This window comes from Drosophila gunungcola, unplaced genomic scaffold (genome assembly GCF_025200985.1).
Source record: "Drosophila gunungcola strain Sukarami unplaced genomic scaffold, Dgunungcola_SK_2 000001F, whole genome shotgun sequence".
NCBI lineage: Eukaryota > Metazoa > Arthropoda > Insecta > Diptera > Drosophilidae > Drosophila > Drosophila gunungcola.
Genome location: NW_026453197.1, coordinates 18,466,242 through 18,480,019, shown reverse-complemented (window position 1 = coordinate 18,480,019; position 13,778 = coordinate 18,466,242). Strand labels below are relative to the sequence as shown.

Below are 13,778 nucleotides of genomic sequence, written 5' to 3'. Positions count from 1 at the left end.
ACTTGGAACATTTTTTACTTTTTAACAAGGTCCACTCAACTGCACCACCCACTTGGAAACCCAATTTTCGACTTCACAATGTGAGCAGGCAATGGTTGTTCAATTCGGCGCTGACCCACGGCCAAGGGATGTGGCCATTGATACTTTTGGCAGCCGTTGGGCTTCAATTAACGTGTGTCAATATTGAGCTAGGCCAACAACCGGAAGTTTATGTGGACTGAGAAAGAAAGGTCCTGTCGCGACCCACACTCGATAACCCAATAAAACGGAATGGCCACGTTTGATGATGGACTCACCCCAAAAGGCAACACCCTCCCTCCTTTTTTGTCTCGTCGCTTGGTCTCTTTCTGGCATTTATGCTTTATGCATAATTTACGGCAGCGTCCAATCATAAAGCGGGCGAAAACGCTCCCAATAAGGTCAGACACGCCCTTGTCCAGTGCCACCCACAATTTCGACGTCCCTTTTCACAACAGGTAGAAAAGTAAATATACAAAATAAGTGCACAATGAGAAAAAACTGTATTGCTTTTACTAGTCCATTTGTATGTTTTGGGAAAGAGAAAGTTGGTTATAAACATTTAGACAAGGAATTGGAGCTTAAAAAAACTTGTGGCTTTAATAAGCAAACTGTAAGAAAATGTACCATATAAAATGTTCCACATTTATTAAATCATTGGTCATAGAGTAGTTAATTGCTATCAAAATATTTAATGTATTCTGGCTTTCCACCAAAGTTTACGTTACTGAAGCCTCTTAAATTTATATAAATTTATGTTATAATATGGCATATTTCGTAAAATGCAAAAAAACACGAAACTGATATTAATGTTGTTTTCTTATCACGTAGGTCTTTCTATAAACTTCAAACTAATAATTCCGAATCCTAAGAAAAATATGTAAAAATTAAAATACAAATTTGTAGAGCTACCTCATTTAAAAAGGCAATTGAAATTAGCAAGTTTTGGAATATTTATTAATAAAAATATTAATTTATTAGCAATATTGAACAGAAACAATTAAGAAAACGTGACTAAAAATATATGCACGGGTAAGTGAAGGTTATAAGTGGAGTCACTAGTAGAATACATCGCAATCGGTATAGGTATAAAAGAAGGTCGATCCGCAGGCACTACTGCCATAGGCCCGCACATGATTATATCTCCGAGCCACATGAACCGTATATATAGAGATCAGAAATAGCAGACCGAAGCAAATGATGATGAGATAGCGTGTCCGAAAATCCTTGGATGTGGATGTCGGACATCGTGACATTATCTTCCGGGCCATATTAACCCTCATTTTGTGGCCACACTCGCAGCAGCGCACCCGATTCAAGATCTGGACCATTTCGTAATTGCGCGAGTTCTTGTATTTCGCAAAAGTCTGGCTCAGGCCATCGAACAGCTCCTGCACTTCGCACGTTTTCTTCATGTCTCGAAAAAATAGGTTTGAGGCTTGAAATACGGATTTTTGTTTTCTGGTTATTTGGAATAATTGACACTATATTACAAGATATAGTTTAAATTCATTATGAACCTTTTTTAATGAGATGAAGTAGTTTGTCAGTAACGATAACCAAAAGAAGAAACTTGAAACGCAAAAAATTAAGGATAAGTATTGATCAAATTTGTATCCTTCAAAAGTGCAAAAACTTATTCAAATAAATCCCAAAACAATAATTGATTTAAAAAAGTTATATTTTCTATAAACCACCGAAATCGCACTCAGGATTATGAAAATTTAAATTTACAAGATTAATTTTAAGATGAAAATTCGCTACTAGACGATACGACAGTACTACTTTTGCTGGTACTTTCCACAGTACTATTGTCACCAGTATCACCACCAGAAAGGCAATTACAGCGCCGCGATGCCGTCAAAACTATTATTATAATGATAACTATCCATATGACGTCACGGAAAACGATCATGGAAGCCAGAATATATTCATGCTTGCCAAACTTGTGACGCGTTTTATCACGAACTATTAGTTCAATATCCACCAGGACCACAACGGTCAGGACGAGAACGAGTACGAAGTTCAACAGAACGTAAAGTAAAAATTCCTGAAAACAAAAAAAGAGGATAGCGTGAATGATCATAACCAATCCGACGGCAAAGAGGTATGCCACAGGAATCTTTTGACCGATTTGCCACGGAGCAAACTTTGAATACACAATCATGGCCAGGATCACAAAGGCCATAGTTCCACAAGGTACCAAAACCTATTTGTATAAATAGTATAATTTTAGATATAGGAATAAATGAAATGAAATTAAAGCAAACCAAGGCCTTACCGTCAACGGATGATACCAGATTGCCGACGCGGAAATCAAAATGGAATGGACTATAATCCAGACTATGAAGAAAGAAATCCTGAAGATCTTGTGCCGGAAAATTTTAATTGCAAAGCACAAGATTGCTTGAACTATTATGAATGCCAGCAAGGCGGGAACGGCAAAGAAAAACGCTACTTCTATGATATACAAGTGCAATGGTGGATAGCTCCAGAACAGGACCAATGGCAGGAGGCTCACTATCAGGGATATCTGAATGAAGGTCCCAGGATAATCGTCTGGAATTAAAGTCCACGCAATTGAAACTTACGTCCAATAAGAGCAATACTCTCCAGATAAATCTGCGCTTAACACGAGGATTTGCAAAGGGATTCTCTTGCCGCGGTCGAGTGCAACAGGCTATATTAAAAAAGCAACACATTTCTGTGACAATAAAGCTTCTTTTGATGGAAAATGTATTTTTCAAAATATTTGTGTGCTTAGTGTGACGACAAACTCAAGGAAACTTAGGTGCTTTGTATATATATATATACTTGTTTATATATTTATGAATCTTCTAAACCAAAGAAAAACTACAAATCATGAACAAATGTTGCATCAGCTTATTTAATATTTTGTATAAACCTTTACACTCAGTACTATTATTAAATTACAATATTAATATAGATGGATGAGTCTGTATTAATATATTTTATGAATCTACTAAGCCAATAAGCTCCAGCAGATATAAAAAGAGGAATATAATGTCACTGTAAAGGAACATGGCAGCTAATATAAAATCCGACTGGTCAAACTCATTTTTGTGTGTCTTGCCGCCAATAAGCATTTGAAGATCAATCACAATAAATATGGAAAATAGGAGTACGCCCAGAGATACATATACTATGCGTAAGATAGGGAAAAATAAGGAAAATATGCCCATTATTATTACTACTAGGCAGAGCACAAAAACAAAGACACAGCATCCGGTGAAGTCGCATGGGGCATATCTGGCAAAAAGCCCTAGTAATATCACGATGGCGGAACAAACAGCCACAGCTATAAAAACCTAATTGGAAGAAAGTCCATTTAATACTTAAATTGCAGGCAACTATGACTTACTTACCAATTTCGGATGATATCGAACCGCAAAACAGGCCACCAATGCCGCATGTGCAATCACATATATTACCAACAATATGTATTTAGAGGGGGACTTCCGAAAAAGGTTGATGCAAAAACACATCATAATGGACATTGTCATATTGACAGCTATGGCTATAAGCCCTATATACCAGTGTCTTAATAGGAACCTCCTGGCACCCATATGAAAAATAAAAAATGTCATTACCAATACGGTGAAAACCAAATTGATCTGCAACGCTTAATCGGATTATTGGTTATTGTTTATAATAACTATGCACTTACGGCCACTATCATAAGAACCTTACTGATGAAAACACGGCGGGAAAATGAGTCGTCAAACATCATTTCCTCATCTCTCCTTGGCCTCCTATTTCCCGAAAACCACGACATACTTTTGTATCCAATAACAAGTCCTCAGATCGTACAAATTCGTAGGTATTTATTTCTGTACTTAATTGTTTGACAAGAAATGCGATTCTAAACGATCAAGAAATTAAAGAAGAAATAAAATTATAGCTTTGCGCAGAAGGTGTTAATAAAGTGGAATCATATAAATTTAAATTTGTTTACTGCTTTAATTTTTTTAATATTTTAGGAATGGATATTTATACCTGACATTAAACTTAAATAAATTGGTTCTAAATCAAATAGGAACATTTTTATGATTTAACCTCTTTCTAAATCTCCGAAAAAATCGTCTTTGCAGAAAAGTGACCAAAAACCTGCAGTTCTAAATCCATACCTTTTCTTTTACCCATCCGATTTTGAAGCTGTATATCTTTAAATTCTTGTGGCTTAAGACTCTAAAAATATGCATTTAAATTTTTTTCTAAAATATTGTTTTTTTTTATTTTTTGACATGTCTTCTTAATTATTTCCGAAAAAATCACTGTAAAAAAGGTACCAAAAACCTGCAGTTTTAATTCCATATCTTTTCTGGCAAACATCCGATTTTAAAATGGCATATCTTTAAAGTATTGGGGCTTCAGTCTCTAAAACTTTGCGTTTGAAGATTGTTTTGAAATTTCGGGTCGATTTTTTGCCATTTTTATGATGTAGCCCCTTTCTAAATCTAAAAAAAAAACGTTTTTGCAGAAAAGTGACCAAAAACCTGCAGTTCTAAATCCATAACTTTTCTTTCACGCATCCAATTTCAAATCGTATATCGTTAAAGTCTTGTGGCTTAAGCCTCTAAAAATTTGCATTTAAATTTTGCTTTGAAAGTTTGCGTTTATATTTTTAGACTTAAATCCTTAACTTATTTCCGAAAAACATCATTATAAAAAAGATACCAAAAACATGCAGTTTTAATTCCAAAACTTTTCTTGCAAACATCCGATTTCGAAATGGTATATCTTTAAAGTATTGGGGCTTCAGTCTCTAAAACTCTGCGTTTAAGGATTGGTTTGTAATTTCGGGTCGATTTTTAGTCATTTTTATGATGTAACCCCTTTCAAAAATCTCCGAAAAAGTCGTCTTCGCAGAAAAGTGACCAAAAGCCTGCAGTTCTAAATCCATAACTTTTCTTTCACGCATCCGATTTCAAAGTTGTATATCTTTAAACTCTTGTTGCCTAAGCCTCTAACAATTTGCATTTAAATTTTGTTTTAAAATTTTGTTTTTTTTATTTTTTGACATATCTTCTTAATTAATTTCCGAAAAGAATCATGGTAAAAATGGAATCAAGAACCTGCAGTTTTAATTCCATAACTTTTCTTGCAAACATCCGTTTTCCAAATGGTATATCTTTTAAGTATTGGGGCTTCAGTTTCTAAAACTCTGCGTTTAAGGATTGGTTTGTAATTTCGGATCGATTTTTAGTCATTTTTATGATGTAACCCCTTTCAAAAATCTCCGAAAAAGTCGTCTTCGCAGAAAAGTGACCAAAACCCTACAGTTCTAAATCCATAACTTTTCTTTCACGCATCCGATTTCAATGTTGTATATCTTTAAACTCTTGTGGCCTAAGCCTCTAAGAATTTGCATTTAAATGTTGTTTTAAAATTTTGGTTTTTTTTATTTTTTGACATATTTTCTTAATTAATTTCCGAAAAGAATCATGGTAAAAATGGAATCAAGAACCTGCAGTTTTAATTCCATAACTTTTCTTGCAAACATCCGATTTCCAAATGGTATATCTTTAAAGTATTGGGGCTTCAGTTTATAAAACTCTGCGTTTAAGGATTGGTTTGTAATTTCGGATCGATTTTTAGTCATTTTTATTATGTAACCCCTTTCAAAAATCTCCGAAAAAGTCGTCTTCGCAGAAAAGTGACCAAAAGCATACAGTTCTAAATCCATAACTTTTCTTTCACGCATCCGATTTCAATGTTGTATATCTTTAAACTCTTGTGGCCTAAGCCTCTAAGAATTTGCATTTAAATGTTGTTTTAAAATTTTGGTTTTTTTATTTTTTGACATATCTTCTTAATTAATTTCCGAAAAGAATCATGGTAAAAATGGAATCAAGAACCTGCAGTTTTAATTCCATAACTTTTCTTGCAAACATCCGATTTCCAAATGGTATATCTTTAAAGTATTGGGGCTTCAGTTTAAAAAACTCTGCGTTTAAGGATTGGTTTGTAATTTCGGATCGATTTTTAGTCATTTTTATTATGTAACCCCTTTCAAAAATCTCCGAAAAAGTCGTCTTCGCAGAAAAGTGACCAAAAGCATACAGTTCTAAATCCATAACTTTTCTTTCACGCATCCGATTTCAATGTTGTATATCTTTAAACTCTTGTTGCCTAAGCCTCTAAAAATTTGCATTTAAATTTTGTTTTAAAATTTTGGTTTTTTTATTTTGTGACATATCTTCTTAATTAATTTCCGAAAAGAATCATGGTAAAAATGGAACCAAGAACCTGCAGTTTTAATTCCATAACTTTTCTTGCAAACATCCGATTTCGAAATGGTATATCTTTAAAGTATTGGAGCTTAAGTCTCTAAAACTCTGCGTTTAAGGATTGGTTTGTAATTTCGGGTCGATTTTTAGTCATTTTTATGATGTAACCCCTTTCAAAAATCTCCGAAAAAGTCGTCTTCGCAGAAAAGTGACCAAAACCCTACAGTTCTAAATCCATAACTTTTCTTTCACGCATCCGATTTCAAAGTTGTATATCTTTAATTTCTTGTTGCCTAAGCCTCTAAAAATTTGCATTTAAATTTTGTTTTAAAATTTTGGTTTTTTTATTTTTTGACATATCTTCTTAATTAATTTCCGAAAAGAATCATGGTAAAAATGGAATCAAGAACCTTCAGTTTTAATTCCATAACTTTTCTTGCAAACATCCGATTTCCAAATGGTATATCTTTAAAGTATTGGGGCTTCAGTTTCTAAAACTCTGCGTTTAAGGATTGGTTTGTAATTTCGGATCGATTTTTAGTCATTTTTATGATGTAACCCCTTTCAAAAATCTCCGAAAAAGTCGTCTTCGCAGAAAAGTGACTAAAACCCTGCAGTTTAAAATCCATAACTTTTATTTTACGCATCCGATTTCAATGTTGTATATCTTTAAACTCTTGTTGCCTAAGCCTCTAACAATTTGCATTTAAATTTTGTTTTAAAATTTTGGTTTTTTTATTTTTTGACATACCTTCTTAATTAATTTCCGAAAAGAATCATGGTAAAAATGGAATCAAGAACCTTCAGTTTTAATTCCATAACTTCTCTTGCAAACCTGCGATTTCCAAATGGTATATCTTTAAAGTATTGGGGCTTCAGTTTCTTAAACTCTGCGTTTCAGGATTGGTTTGTAATTTCGGATCGATTTTTAGTCATTTTTATTATGTAACCCCTTTCAAAAATTTCCGAAAAAGTCGTCTTCGCAGAAAAGTGACTAAAACCCTGCAGTTTAAAATCCATAACTTTTATTTTACGCATCCGATTTCAATGTTGTATATCTTTAAACTCTTGTTGCCTAAGCCTCTAACAATTTGCATTTAAATTTTGTTTTAAAATTTTGTTTTTTTTATTTTTTGACATATCTTCTTAATTAATTTCCGAAAAGAATCATGGTAAAAATGGAATCAAGAACCTGCAGTTTTAATTCCATAACTTTTCTTGCAAACATCCGATTTCCAAATGGTATATCTTTAAAGTATTGGGGCTTCAGTTTCTAAAACTCTGCGTTTAAGGATTGGTTTGTAATTTCGGATCGATTTTTAGTCATTTTTATGATGTAACCCCTTTCAAAAATCTCCGAAAAAGTCGTCTTCGCAGAAAAGTGACCAAAACCCTACAGTTCTAAATCCATAACTTTTCTTTCACGCATCCGATTTCAATGTTGTATATCTTTAAACTCTTGTGGCCTAAGCCTCTAAGAATTTGCATTTAAATGTTGTTTTAAAATTTTGTTCTTTTTATTTTTTGACATATTTTCTTAATTAATTTCCGAAAAGAATCGTGGTAAAAATGGAATCAAGAAACTGCAGTTTTAATTCCATAACTTTTCTTGCAAACATCCGATTTCCAAATGGTATATCTTTAAAGTATTGGGGCTTCAGTTTCTAAAACTCTGCGTTTAAGGATTGGTTTGTAATTTCGGATCGATTTTTAGTCATTTTTATGAAAAAGTCGTCTTCGCAGAAAAGTGACCAAAACCCTACAGTTCTAAATCCATAACTTTTCTTTCACGCATCCGATTTCAATGTTGTATATCTTTAAACTCTTGTGGCCTAAGCCTCTAAGAATTTGCATTTAAATTTTGTTTTAAAATTTTGGTTTTTTTATTTTTTGACATATCTTCTTAATTAATTTCCGAAAAGAATCATGGTAAAAATGGAATCAAGAACCTTCAGTTTTAATTCCATAACTTTTCTTGCAAACATCCGATTTCCAAATGGTATATCTTTAAAGTATTGGGGCTTCAGTTTCTAAAACTCGTCGTTTAAGGATTGGTTTGTAAGTTCGGATCGATTTTTAGTCATTTTTATGATGTAACCCCTTTCAAAAATCTCCGAAAAAGTCGTCTTCGCAGAAAAGTGACCAAAACCCTACAGTTCTAAATCCATAACTTTTCTTTCACGCATCCGATTTCAATGTTGTATATCTTTAAACTCTTGTGGCCTAAGCCTCTAAAAATTTGCATTTAAGTTTGGTTTTAAAATTTTGGTTTTTTTTATTTTTTGACATATCTTCTTAATTAATTTCCGAAAAGAATCATGGTAAAAATGGAATCAAGAACCTTCAGTTTTAATTCCATAACTTTTCTTGCAAACATCCGATTTCCAAATGGTATATCTTTAAAGTATTGGGGCTTCAGTTTCTAAAACTCTGCGTTTAAGGATTGGTTTGTAATTTCGGATCGATTTTTAGTCATTTTTATGATGTAACCCCTTTCAAAAATCTCCGAAAAAGTCGTCTTCGCAGAAAAGTGACTAAAACCCTGCAGTTTAAAATCCATAACTTTTATTTTACGCATCCGATTTCAATGTTGTATATCTTTAAACTCTTGTTGCCTAAGCCTCTAACAATTTGCATTTAAATTTTGTTTTAAAATTTTGGTTTTTTTATTTTTTGACATATCTTCTTAATTAATTTCCGAAAAGAATCATGGTAAAAATGGAATCAAGAACCTTCAGTTTTAATTCCATAACTTTTCTTGCAAACATCCGATTTCCAAATGGTATATCTTTAAAGTATTGGGGCTTCAGTTTCTAAAACTCGTCGTTTAAGGATTGGTTTGTAAGTTCGGATCGATTTTTAGTCATTTTTATGATGTAACCCCTTTCAAAAATCTCCGAAAAAGTCGTCTTCGCAGAAAAGTGACCAAAACCCTACAGTTCTAAATCCATAACTTTTCTTTCACGCATCCGATTTCAATGTTGTATATCTTTAAACTCTTGTTTCCTAAGCCTCTATGTTTTTTTATGGCATCGTAATCTTGATCAATAAAATTAATCATCTGACCTTAGATTTAGTTATTTGTACAAAAAAGTTTTTTCTTGTACTACCCTCTTAAAATCTCTAGATTTTGCATCACTTTTTTATATCCAAGAGGCGTCGAAACAGGCCAAACTTATGGATACTAATTAATGGAATGTTTTCACGTAATGAGCGACGCCTCGCTGCCCGCCAATGTGGAAATGTGAAAATGTGAAAATGCGGCATGAAAAATGGAGGATGGAGAATGGAGAATGGAAAATCTCGGAAGCTGGCGGCGCATTCGTGACTCCTCAGGCAGCAAAAATAGAAAACCTGCGGGGCGGTTTTGTGCTCAGGTGTGAATAAGCGTGCATGAAGTTGACATAATGCCAGGCCAAACGGACGGACAATGGCAGGAGCAATAAAATCGCAAGGACTCGTCGTCGGCAGGAGGAGAATTTCGTGTCAGGAGAGAGGAGACAGGCGGCAGGAGACAGGCTGCATTGGCAGTCGGTGAACCGCACTAATTGAGCCGCGTTACGTCGACTCGAATGCATTTGAATGTGTTGCCAAGCAGCACGCCGATGCCGATCCCATCCACATATTGTCATCGTTTTCCGGCCTCTCGCCTCGCGATTCTCGTTTCTCGCTGGGAAGTCGAGCAACTGCTGCCCGGAAGAGCAAATCCACCCAGCCATACACACCCACCCATCCAAAATCTGATCCCAGTCAGCTGCTCTTCATCAAAAATATGGATCGAGGGGTCAAAACTAAGCTGCGATTGTCTCACAAAGCTCAGATGAAGTATTTGACCCATGAAAAATATAATAAAGAAGAATATGAACAGCCCGACACAGTTTTAAATAATCTGGTTGGGATCTATGACGATCAAAAGGCTTTTTTAAACAAGTTTTAAATTATTCATCAAAAGGTACTTTAAACTTGGAAAGCTTTATGTAAAAATATTTAATCGTTTGCTTTTGAAATCTAAAAAACGCAAGCAATAAAACCAAAATACTTAAAACTTAATTAAAATATTTACCTCGTTAAAACCTATTATAAATTTATAAAAGTTATACAAGGATCCCAAAAAATGGACCTATCTTTTAAATAAATTGGCAAATTCTTAATAAATTAAATATAATGGTTTTTCTTTAAAAATGTGCAAAAGCAAGCAAGGCAAACCAAATTCTCATAAAATAACCTTAAAAAAATCCAGTTAAATAAATTTAGCAGTTGAAGAAATATTTTAAATCTATAACTGTGAAAAGTGATTTTAAGCCTCCAAATATTTTGTTTTATGTACCATCCCTAATTATCCCCAATTATAAATACCTTACAAAAACATTTTTGTTAACATCGTATGATTAAAAGCTAAATATAATTGACGTAAAACCAATTTTGCAGTGCCCAAGTAATAACGCATTTTATAGTCCGAATTTGATTTTATTTACCACCAAGCCAAGCATTAATGACCAGATTACACAAAGTGTCACAGATATCCGTTCTGTATGATCTTAATCGAGGCTTAGCCGTATTTCTGTCAGTGCATGGGTCACATCCTCCCCCCCCTCCCCCTCGACGTGTAAACTATAAGTACTCATATAGAATTTTGTAATGCTCGCATCTTGAGCGCCCCGTAGTTTCCTCTTATTTTCCTCATTTTTGTTCTAATGGCAGCCAGCCATTGACATGGGACACTTTCGATGTGAGGAGTGGGCGTGGCAGGGGCAGGAGATCATGTCATAGTTCAGAGAGTCGACAATTAACGTGGGTTAAGTGTTGTTTTGTTCTCCTTTTTTTAGCCAGCATATTGTTGGCTTGGGCGGGTATAAAAAAGATACACTTATATGGCCATTAAGAGGTGTGCCGAGGGTGCCTTGTAGTTGAAAAGAAAATGCAGCTTTAGCTTTTTAAGAAATTGTAATCACAGCAGATTGCGTTGGGCTGAACTCAGCTGAGCAGAGTGATACAAGGATATGGGGATATGTTGGGATATAAAGATTTCAGGCTACAAAGCTGATAGGTCACAGCACCATTACACTCATACAAAATTGGTACAATAGAAATAAATATCTGTCTATTTTGTTCAAGATTTAATATTGTTTATTAAAATGCAATATAAAATAATAATAAATACAATGCAAATTGAATTGTATGACTAACTTAAAAATATTAAAATGTTTTTGCAAAACTAATAAAATTATCTTTTAAAAAAATATGTAAAAATTTATAAAATAACTTAACAGCAATGGATGATACCCAAACAAAAAATATTTTGTTAGGTATTAAATTCTTGGACTTAAAACGTAAACTATTTAAATTGAGTTTGAAATACTTGTTAAAAAGATTTTTTTTTGAACAGTGCAGGTTCAGACAATCCCTCGCACTTGGTGGCGTAATCATATCCGGAAGAGATTACGCTGCAATTCACGCTCGACTTACATCCCTGCATCCTTGCAGCCATCCATCGTGTCCTTATTGTTCTGCCTCATTTCGGGTGATAAGCGCAGTCGTTGTCTGCTGTATTTTCCCACCTCCCAGCCTTTTGAAACGGTGGACAATGGAATTGGATTATAATTTTTTATTGTGCGGAGCGAGCAACTCGAGTGCTTGGATATTTTCCATATTTTTTCCCCCTGTTGCGTGTTCGAGTTGTTTTGTGGCACAATCGAAGGGGCGTGCCATGGGGCCCCCCGCCCGCAGATAACAATTATTTATATGCCAAAAACAAAGCACGCAAAATATTATGCTTATTTCAGGAGACTGAAACAAAAAATTATGGCGCCTTGCGGAAATTGTTTATGGCGGGTAAACAGTTTTTGTGGTTTGGAATGGGAGTCGCCAATATGGCGGAAGTTATTTTATTATTTTGTGGACAGTCTATTTCAAATTCGATTAAGATTTTGAATTGCGAAAATATAGTTCTTCAACAATTGAAAAGTTTTTGTGGTACCGAACGGGAGTCTCCAATTTGATTATTATTTTTTGAGGTGGGAAACTATTTTTCCTTTGATTAATTTAAAATGAATGAAAGGGTGAAAACAATATTTCCTTTAAAAAGTATTGTTTTTATTATTAATGGAAAAAAATATATTAAAGGCTTAGGGATTTTAAACACTTTTAACTTATATTAAAACACATAATAAAAACTTTAAATATTTTTACTTGTTTAAAATCTTTTTATCACATTTTGTATAGACAGGTTTGATTGTGAAATTTAAAATTAAATTAATATAGATTAAATTAAATATAAACCGATTTAATCTCAAAACTGTTTAATTTTTTAAAATCACAAATCAAGAAAATTGTACAAATCCTTTACATATTTTAAATTATATTTTCAAATGCGGTATAAAAAAATTGACTGTTTATTTCAAACAGTTTCTTACCATTATGGTGTTATTGAAACATTTTGTGATAGGATCTAATCAAAAACATAAAGACACTTAGGTAGATAAAGCTATTCTATTAAACAAAAATCCTTCTAGATTTCTTAACTATTAATATTATTCTGTTTGACCCAGAAGGCTTTTGTAATAATTATTGTTATATCGGCAGATGTACTTCCAAGTTATTAAAAAAAGTCTTATTACATATTTAAATAAACTAAAACTTATAATTTATACATCATTTAAATATAGGTGAAACATAACCTTTTTTTCCAGTATGCAATTTAGTTTTAGAGCTTTTCTTGACACCTAGTTCCTATTTGCCGCTTTTTTCTCAGCGGATATCAAATTTTACTCTCTATTCCTACGAATCAATGACCATTAATTAGCTTAATTAATGTCATCCGGCTGGGTGACCAAATCGGATTGTCCGGAGTGCCGAGGCGTCATGCATAAGCGAGTATAGAAGTGGTAAAAGTGCGGAATTATCCGGGCTAGATCAGCATGAAGTGATGCCACCAACCGACCAACCGCGTTCAATTAGCCAAATAAGTCGGTTTGTGTCAGCTTTCCGATTGAAAAGGGCAAGTGGGGAAGTGAGGGATGGGGGGTATAGTACTTCGCCTAGATGGATAGGTAGATGGATACTCGAATGGCCGACTGGGCGTGCATAAGGCAAACATCAAAAGGAATCGAATTGGGGGAGCGGCCAACATGACAACAGCTCAAGGACCATTCACATTCATTTCACAATTGGGGGTTGGCCTTCGTCCTTCGTTCTTCGTCCTGCGTCCTTCGTCCTTCGTTCTTCGTTCTTCGACAATGATAGGAATCGAGGAATCGGAATCGAGGTTCAAAAGAACGCCGCGAGGCGGTGTCAAAAGTCATCATCAAAAATTGGGCACAACCAAAAGCTTGCTTCTCTCCACTGAATTGTCAAACTGAATGGCATTGCCTTTCTATCAGTGGGCGGTGTGTCCTCAAGAGCATATGCTGAGGGTCCACTGTACGTCAGTCGTCTTTGATTATTTGCATAAAAAAACAACGCCCCGCGAATCGCTCGATTTCGCTTTTCGTTCCCATTTGGATGTTCGAT

General features: G+C 34.3%; 3 protein-coding genes across 4 annotated transcripts; all 3 read right to left on the bottom strand.

Annotated features, from left to right (window-relative positions):
- Positions 1 to 1,056: 1,056 nt before the first annotated feature.
- LOC128262542 (uncharacterized) lies at positions 1,057 to 1,444 on the bottom strand. The gene has a single exon (XM_052996860.1). It carries the CDS (start codon positions 1,431 to 1,433, stop codon positions 1,077 to 1,079), a length of 357 nt encoding a protein of 118 aa, XP_052852820.1. The 5' UTR covers positions 1,434 to 1,444; the 3' UTR covers positions 1,057 to 1,076.
- Positions 1,445 to 1,762: 318 nt separating this feature from the next.
- LOC128262537 (uncharacterized) lies at positions 1,763 to 2,745 on the bottom strand. 2 transcript variants are annotated; one of them, XM_052996855.1, is made up of 3 exons: positions 2,610 to 2,745; positions 2,300 to 2,551; positions 1,763 to 2,227 (listed from the first exon to the last, which is right to left on the bottom strand). In XM_052996855.1, exons 1-3 carry the CDS (start codon positions 2,718 to 2,720, stop codon positions 1,763 to 1,765), a joined length of 828 nt encoding a protein of 275 aa, XP_052852815.1. In that variant the 5' UTR covers positions 2,721 to 2,745. The 2 variants fall into 2 exon arrangements, with proteins under 2 accessions (XP_052852815.1, XP_052852816.1); XM_052996856.1 differs by having other exon boundaries at positions 1,763 to 2,068.
- A 160-nt stretch (positions 2,746 to 2,905) lies between these two features.
- Positions 2,906 to 3,961, bottom strand: LOC128262539 (protein lifeguard 1). Its single transcript, XM_052996858.1, has 3 exons — positions 3,707 to 3,961; positions 3,405 to 3,653; positions 2,906 to 3,347 (listed from the first exon to the last, which is right to left on the bottom strand). The coding sequence occupies exons 1-3, from the start codon at positions 3,812 to 3,814 to the stop codon at positions 2,991 to 2,993; spliced, it is 714 nt and encodes a 237-aa protein (XP_052852818.1). The 5' UTR covers positions 3,815 to 3,961; the 3' UTR covers positions 2,906 to 2,990.
- Between the last annotated feature and the right edge of the window lie 9,817 nt (positions 3,962 to 13,778).

Excerpts from the sequence above, each read along its gene's own strand:
- LOC128262539 (XM_052996858.1), bottom strand. The coding sequence starts at position 3,814 with ATGTCGTGGTTTTCGGGAAATAGGAGGCCAAGGAGAGATGAGGAAATG. Across the intron at positions 3,654-3,706 it reads AGGTTCTTATGATAGTGGCC|ATCAATTTGGTTTTCACCGT; the intron begins GTAAGTGCATAG and ends TAAGCGTTGCAG. Across the intron at positions 3,348-3,404 it reads TTCGATATCATCCGAAATTG|GTTTTTATAGCTGTGGCTGT; the intron begins GTAAGTAAGTCA and ends TCTTCCAATTAG.
- LOC128262542 (XM_052996860.1), bottom strand. The coding sequence starts at position 1,433 with ATGAAGAAAACGTGCGAAGTGCAGGAGCTGTTCGATGGCCTGAGCCAG.
- LOC128262537 (XM_052996855.1), bottom strand. The coding sequence starts at position 2,720 with ATGTGTTGCTTTTTTAATATAGCCTGTTGCACTCGACCGCGGCAAGAG. Across the intron at positions 2,552-2,609 it reads GAGTATTGCTCTTATTGGAC|ATATCCCTGATAGTGAGCCT; the intron begins GTAAGTTTCAAT and ends ACCTTCATTCAG. Across the intron at positions 2,228-2,299 it reads TCTGGTATCATCCGTTGACG|GTTTTGGTACCTTGTGGAAC; the intron begins GTAAGGCCTTGG and ends TTATACAAATAG.